Below are 8,242 nucleotides of genomic sequence, written 5' to 3' on the forward strand. Positions count from 1 at the left end.
GTCAATGCTTTGTAGGAAATTAGCATACAAGTATTCCCAAAAGCAGAGAGATGAGCCAAATCTGACCTTGAGCTAATGCATTGGGTAAACTTTTCTGTGTTTTTTTTTTTTCACATTCAAAGTTAAAAAAAAAACAAAAACAAAAAAAAAAAAAACCTGTATTTTTGCTCCAATTATACCAGCTTGAAATACTGCTGTGATGAGACAAAAGTTATTAATCCACACTAGACCTAATAACCAAATCATCTTTTTTTTTTTTATTATTAATTTTCAGATGATTGGAGAAATGTTTATGTGACTGATGCATAAAGTACTGTCAGAGTATTTCTTTTATTTAGACACAATCTAATCACTGTCCCAGATAACCACTCATTCTTGGTTTTCCTGCTGCTGGAAGTGGTCACAATAAATACCCCACTCAGCCACTGGGTGGCGGTGTAGAGCTGTAATGTACAGAGAGGCATGAAATGACTGCATCAAAAATGAACCAGTCTCTCACGTCAGATAAAATGTGTTCCTCTCCTAAAAACTATAGAAACCTTCTACCACATTTTACATAAATAAAACCTAAACATGTATTTTTGACACTAATATACATACACTGAAGCTGAATTGACTCCCCACATTTTTTTCATGTAGCTATGTGATTAAATGGAGAAAATTACTCCTATACAATGTGTGTGACTGTGACTGTTTTATGGTATTCCAATTATTGTCAGACCAGTGTACTATTAACTGATTAAGAACTAAAACATATGAGCAGGCCATAAAAGTCAAATCTAGTTTATATCTCACCACACATTCAAACTCACATAAGCTTAATGCTGTGAGGATAGGGCACTATTTTATAAGCTCTTTTTTATGTTTTACAAGCATGTCAGGTGTATTAAGTCATGGATGTGTACTTAGATTGTTTTTATTCATAGTTTTTGACCCAACAAACAGTTTCTATTTTCTCTGTGAACATGAGGAGATTACATAGTAAAATTTTTGGTTACAAATGATCACTAGTACAGTCACAGTAGAGGTCCATAAATGTTGCTGTTTATTTTAGCAGATTTGCATCACAGTATAGTTTGACCTTTCACCAGCAAAAAGGCCATCTAACAAAATATGTATCATAGTATTTTGTTATTGCTAAACTAAAGAAATCATTTCTCAAAGAAAACGCTGATAGTTTTTTAAACAACAATCAAGATGGGTTTTTTACCCCGAGCCGCAGAGAAATTAGCATTAGCGCATTATTTGATTATTTTCACACTTTTCTACTCTTAGCTGTGAAATCTCTAAGTAAGCAGAAGCACATGAGCACACAGGGAGAGTAGTTTGACTTCTAGATGGTGTGTTGGAGATAAAGAGGAAGAGGTGAGGGAGAGATACAGTTGTCGTAGAAGATCTGAAGGTTCTGGTCCACGTCCATGTTGTTTTTCAGGAAGATCTCAAGCTCCTGGACTGGCATCTCATGAACGCTGTTGCCCTCTTTGGCGTTTTTGGCCAATGCAGCATGGGACGGGAAGCGGATTCGAACATCATGTGGCGAGTTCCGGTCGTAGTCGGTGCAGCAGTAAGCAGACCACACATCTTCAGGGATAGCCACACGGTCCTGGTTGTTGCGGCGGATCATGTTGCCCCTGGTGGTCACTCCGGTGACGATGAAGGCCGTGCCACGACAGAAGTTGTTTAGACGGACCCTGATTCGCTCTTCATACTCACGCCAGGGCCCGATGTTGAACTCTCGTATCTCTGGGACCACGTTGGTTAGGCTGTAAGTAGCAGCTCGGTCGTGTGGGGTGGACTGATGCTGGTCCGGGTTTAGGTGACCTCTCTCATACAGAACCACGTCAGAGTAATCGTCCAGGACTGCTTGGCTGTCCTCAAACTTCATGTGCAGGTAACCAGTGGGGAAGGGCAGCATGTTTCCATTACCATCGATTTCTGCCAGCTGGGGAGACACAGAAAAAATCACTGACCGTCCTGCCCACAATGCCAAGTTTTCATTTTAGTTTAACCTTCATGGTTTGAACAGTAGTTTAGATTTTATATTTTAAAGCCCATTAATAAGGCAAATTTTGTCAGCTTTTAGAACCAAACCTAAATTATAGCTAAAAGATCTCTGACCTGTGGCTCATACATCCAGGGGTAGTCCACACGTCTGTCTCCCTCGGTTTTCTTAAAGGTGTAAGCTGAGTACACAGGAATCCTCTTCTGGGGGTCGTACAGAGTCACGTATCGAGGTTTGTCAGCGTAACGTTGGCAGATCTTCTTCAGTCTGGTGCCAATGATCCCTCTTGGTGGTGTCCCCATGTACAGAGAATCCTTACATCTCTCGACGTGGTTAAAGTCTTGAACTACTGATGCTGACATCAAAGGCAAGAAACAAACTATCCCAAAAGCCAGAACTAAAGGTTTGAGCGTGTCCATGGTCAAAAACGTCTCTGTGCCTGCTGCTACCGTCGATGATGTGTAACAATGACAGAGATGTTTGCAGCTATGATTTAAATGTTGGAAAGAAGATATGCAAAGCGAGTGGAGTAACTCAAAGACAGGCCTCCTTCTACATGAGGGCATGGGTGTGAATTTGATCAAAGTATTGAAAGACTTGGTTAAAAAATGGTGTGCTAGCCTTTTGTAGGAAAGCATTTTACAAAGCTAAACGCATTGTCTTTAAGGGTTGTGTCGCCTGCATCACTTAATTTGGCTATTTTAACTAAGCTGCCTGGCTTCCTCTAATGAGGGCTCAATAAGCTGATGCTCTGACCTGTCTGCTCAATATATTCTGTGTTATGTGTTTATTATATTGACTTTACAATCAAATCAAGAAGCGAGAGGACACTCGATCATTATTTTCCTTCGGGTTGTGTGCTGCCGTCAATAATTGAAGACATCATTCCTGTGCAGCTTGATATTAAAGGAATATAAAGTACACCTATCGGTGAAATTTCTCCTTGGCACAATGTTAAAGTTGTAGCATCCTGCCAAATAACTTCCCTTGCTAAAGCACTGTGACCTTGTAAGATCTTCCATTGAAGCAGGCATACGAGTTTCCTGCTTTAGAGGAATCTTTCATTAGGCTGTGAGTGAGACTGAATAATACTGCTGTGCTGATGAAACACAGGACACAGAATGGGACATTCACAGACGTGCTATCAATGTAATGGTAAAATGCAAAAAGGTCTAATCTATCTCAGTAATGAACAAAAGGTTCACAGTGACTAGAGGTAGTAGGCTTCTCTCTGAATGGTGGATAAGCCGACGTGTAAAGGAGAGATAAAGAGTGAAAGTTTAACCAGGGGACGACAAAGCGTTACATTTTTACTTCAAGGTCTGAGAGAAATGCTTTGTTCTTTGCTTTTATTCATCAATGACACTGGTGAACTGTAAAAAAAGATATTTTCCACACACTTAGTGGAGACCAGAGGAATCTTTTACAAGGTTTTGTCAAAAGTATGTCAATGTATGATAAAATGTACTTCTTAGAATTTAAAGTAAGTAGTAAGAAGTATGTAAGAAGAAAGACTTGTGAGAAGTCTTTTCTCTGAAAGTATTTCATAGGTAATGGATTAGTAATCTGTCAGATACTTGACCTATTTAGCAGCTAGAGCAATTTATCCATCTCAAACTCTTCTTTTGTTTCAAAGCATTTTCAGAATCTGAAGTCCTTCATAACATCTTATGCAAGTTATTTTTCATTTAATGCGTTACCTAACAGTGTTTAACAGCCTTGGCTGTTTTTCTCCTCAGGTCTGCTCCTGCATGTCCTCTTCATGAAACGACTAAAACTTACCAAAGAAAATGTGCTCAGGTGCCTCCATTGGCAGTCCTGATGAAAAAGGGGTCACTGGTTTATCCACTTCACCTAACAGGATGCCATGTTTGCACTCAAGCTCAATTAATTGCTCTGATTATTAATTAAATCTGTCTCTGATCGAAAGGCTGAATATTTAGAGAGATTTCTAACAGTAATGGTGTAAACAGATAGAATAGAATAGAATAGAATAGAATAGAATAGAATAAAATAGAATAGAATAGAGTAGAATAGAACTTTATTGTCATTGTAACAAGTACAAAAAAATTGAAGTCACAGCAGCAATTAAGAAAAAAAAGTAAGAAAGTGTAAAGAAAGTGCAAAAAACATCCATAAGAAAATAGATGATGACAGCTTGTCCATCATTGTCCAGTTCAGCCAGCCTCCACCTCCACAGGGTCCAGGACTGAGCTTCTTCAGCAGTCTGTTCAGTCTCTGTCCCCTGGATCCTGTCTGCTCACAGCAGGTGAAGCTCTTCCAACATGGCGTTGGTGTCTGATGTTAGCTCCGTTAGCCATGTCTGTGAATAGCATGATGACACTCTGCCCTCTGGTATTCTCTCTGTTGCTGGGTTAGCATGGCTAGCTCGTCCATCTTACTGGAGATAGATCTTACGTTCCCAATAACAATGGATGGACGGACAGGTCGATGCCGTCACTTCTTAGCTCACACTTGAGAACCAGCGTGTCATCCTCACCTCCTTCTCCTCACCTTGTGGGAAGACATCAGGCCTTACACCAGTTAGCATTGACATGCTACAGGCTGCTAACAGCTGAGTTCACATGTAAACAATGCAGCCATGGTCACATGTAGGCTCTCCAGACACACACAGGAGAAAAAGTAGTAAAAATATCACTGACGCCACAAAAAGTTTGGTGTCTATGATCAACAAATGAGCCATGCAAAGTAATGATCCACTCCAAATACAAAGAGTAAGAAAAAGAGACTAAAAAATTACAAGAAACAGACAAAGAAGAGAGAGCTGCTGCAAAAGGCAGCCATAGCCAACAGGGCGGTGCCTAGCATACCTTAAGGTTGAACTAAGAAACAGTTAAAACTGTTTAAAGAGGGGGTATGGTGCTTTCCCGTATCTTAAACATGGATATAAAAAAATGATGCTGGATGTCCAAATCGCATGTGTGCAAAATTTGAAAGAGACAGCGGCTCAAACAAAGTGTTTTGGACAGAGAATAAATTAGGGTTTTCTGAAACATCAGTGTGAGAAACATAGAGATTTATCTTCTCTGTATCAGATAAAGCTGTTACAGGAGTTGCAGAGGAACGGTATAAAGTCAAAAAGGAAGCACAACCTCCTCTTTAAAAGCTGCAACAGTTATCTTTAAATCCCCTGTTATTAATGGTATAAATTAAAAGAGATGTTCTTGAATAACCTATGGATGTTTATTAGGTCATCAGCAACAAGGTTGACATTTACTATTCAGCTTTTTTTTTTTTTTTTTTTTTTTTTTACTGCAAGTCTTTCCAGCTAGGGCAGAAACAGCCTTTCTCTACCATTGTTTACTTTTCCAAGGTAAATATTTACACATTCATTGTTAGAATAAAGCAAGACATTATTTATTCAGTGCTTTAAAAAATATTAGACCCTATGTCAGAAAAATGAGAAAAGCACCAAGCATCATAAAGTGCTTCAACCCTGACTCTTGTTTTTTAGGGATTTTCCTTTGCTTCACCATTTTGAACAGGAGTTTCAGACTGATTTCTATGTCTTTATTCCTAAATTAAAGCCAGAAACTGGAGTTCTCTGAGGAGTCAGAAATCTATTAAAAAATACAACAACATAGACTTTTTTTTCAGGAACACAAGAAAATAACTGTAATTGTTCACTCAGAAAATATTGTGCTTTACTTGTTTTTCTGCTTTTTTGTCAAACAGTACATTAAGGAATGCATGGATAAAAACAAAAAGTTGTATTTTTACATTAAATATATTATGTAAATTAAAGAGCTTGTACATCAAGCTATTAAACCAAAGGTGTTTTGATAGTCAGCTATACACTGTTAATTTAAGGCAGTGGTGGCAAACACCTTACAAAGAGCAGTACTGTTTTGTCCAGAGGGAACAAGACAACCTTTCCCCACAGAAGCTTTATTTGTTTGAGATATAGAATAATAACATGGAAGTTGTGGAGAAGTGGGGGAACAGATGAGTGTAAAGCCATAGATAAACATGTTTAATGAGTTATAATTGAATTGATAGGATTGGTAAAGAATTTCAGCCAAATTGCAATGAATGGTGCAATAAAAAAACTAAAATAAAAAAAGGCAAAAAATTAAATAAAATGAAACAATTAGCTCAAGGCTTATCTAAATGTCATAATAAAATAATCAAATTGTTTTCTTGACTCTTAAAAGTACAGTTACATAACATGTTGTGTAAAATATGAGCTCACATTTGCATCATGACTGATGGTTTCAGTGACAGGTTGGTTAAACTCTTGGAGAGGGCTGTGGGGGCACATCTGACAGAAAAGATTTGGAGCTGCTGATCTAAATCTACTTAAAATGTGCTGCGCAGCAATGACTGGAGTTTCTGCTGCTCTTGTCTACTGGCCCCTTCTCGAGTCTGTTTTATGCAAATGGGAACTGTTTGTCAGATTAGCTGGAGCAACAATCCTTCACTGCCTTAATAAGTCAATTTGAGTGACTGAGTGTTGTTATTCATCGAGGGGCCGCTTGCCTCTCTGATCTAATCTTGAGTTATGACAATCATAACTAATGTAGCCGGGGCTGATGATGCAGTTATGTGAACAGACATTTTTCAGCTGTCAGCATTTTTACCAATTAAAATTATAAATTCAGACCAAGTGCAGAGGCCAGCTCAGCTGCTTCATCTTCAGTAAGAGAGACTCTCACTGCTGATCTACTTTGGTAGATGTTTGCAGCTCTTAGGTTGGAAATGAAGCTACTGGACATAAATGTCCTCAGCTTTCTGGAAACAGTTTTTAAATGTGATGCATCAGGTTGGCAGTTTTTAAGAGTTACATTTAGTGGTGTATTTTTCAGACAAGCTGCTTATGTTGTAAACTTCAAAGACATTTGACAAGTTAAAGCCTCCGCAGGGACTGAAAATCATGTTTGTATGAATACGTTTTAAGATCAAATAAGTCAACTCTGGTACTTGAAGCAACCAATGTGTCTAAAATAGTTGAATAAATATGAGTCATGACACTTTGGTGTGACACCATAATGTTATTAATCCCAGACTGGACTGTCTTTTTTTATCTCTACTATATTGAAATAAACATAATACATGTGAAGGCTGCATCTTTATGGACTCATATGAAACACCATAAAGCTGCACATCATTATTCAGTATCCTTTTTTGTCCACTTGGAGGCAGTGTAGGCTGGCTTTTTGCTTGTTCTGTTTTCCTACCTCATCATGAGACTGCATCTTGATATTTTATATCAAGTAGTCAGTTTTGTGTCATGCTATTTAAATAAAAAGAGAAAAAAAAAAACAGAATGATTCTGTAAGTGCAAATGTAATGTTTCACTTTTGAAAAATATACATTTATTTGACTGTTTTTCTTTATCATTATTTGTATGATGATAACAGTAGTCCTAGAGAGGCCTCCAATTTAGACACAAAACGTGTGCTGTCAGGGATTTTTCACATTTCTATGAATATTACAATACCCAACTTTATGTATACAAAGAAAACTTTACCTTAATTGTCACCTATTACTACAGGGAAGTTGTAAACACTGATACTTTTAAATATAAACTAAAGACCATTCTTCTCAGTCTAGCTTTATTTTATCTTTAATATTATTACTTTTTAAATGATTTTGCTTATTTTAAACTGTTTTAAATAATACTTATTGTTGTGCATTAGTCTACTCTCAAATCTAGGCCTATATTTAAATGTTTTGCCATAGTTCTCTTCTAATGCATATTCTTACATTAATTCTTAATGTATTTGTAATTACTGTAAAAGTACTTTGAACTGTATTTTATTTGCACTAAATGTGTTGTTCAAATCAAATTTGAAAGATATTTTAATTTAGCCTTGATGATTATTTTGATTTTTTAGCTTTGTTTAAAAACTGTGTGCTGAGATAAATCCAATTCCTGCTCGTCTTTGCTATTTTAATGAATCATTATATCCCCAAACACGGTAGCTTTTTTATTTTTGAAAGAAATTTCCAGACACAGCATATGCTACCTTCTCTTGCTCTCGACAGGAGACAGTTTCCACACCTCCACGGGGCCACCAGGGGGCTCAATTTAGCACATATCCTGGCCCACGAATCTATCCTTACTGAGTGTTCCACAGCGCCGTCTGATTGGTCCATCTCCACACATGGGGCTACACATTGACCAATAGGGCTCGAGTTGATCAGGGGCTGTTGCTAAGGCACTTCAGAGGTTAAAAAAAAGTCTGTCAACTGTCTGTTTCCACCATTTCACTCACA

General features: G+C 37.7%; 1 protein-coding gene across 1 annotated transcript; it reads right to left on the reverse strand.

The window, feature by feature from the left end:
* Nucleotides 1-1,297: 1,297 nt before the first annotated feature.
* On the reverse strand, nt 1,298-2,421 carry LOC141791819 (endonuclease domain-containing 1 protein). Its single transcript, XM_074672475.1, has 2 exons — nt 2,119-2,421; nt 1,298-1,942 (listed from the first exon to the last, which is right to left on the reverse strand). The coding sequence occupies exons 1-2, from the start codon at nt 2,419-2,421 to the stop codon at nt 1,334-1,336; spliced, it is 912 nt and encodes a 303-aa protein (XP_074528576.1). The 3' UTR covers nt 1,298-1,333.
* Nucleotides 2,422-8,242: the final 5,821 nt, after the last annotated feature.

This window comes from Halichoeres trimaculatus, unplaced genomic scaffold, assembly GCF_033239565.1.
Source record: "Halichoeres trimaculatus isolate MK-OKI-2021-1 unplaced genomic scaffold, fHalTri1.1 fHalTri1_scaffold_6, whole genome shotgun sequence".
NCBI lineage: Eukaryota > Metazoa > Chordata > Actinopteri > Labriformes > Labridae > Halichoeres > Halichoeres trimaculatus.

What these genes read in the sequence shown, in the direction of transcription:
- LOC141791819 (XM_074672475.1), bottom strand. Translation starts at nt 2,421, where the DNA reads ATGGACACGCTCAAACCTTTAGTTCTGGCTTTTGGGATAGTTTGTTTC. An exon ending in CCTGGATGTATGAGCCACAG is followed by an intron (nt 1,943 to 2,118) that starts GTCAGAGATCTT and finishes GTGTCTCCCCAG; the next exon opens with CTGGCAGAAATCGATGGTAA.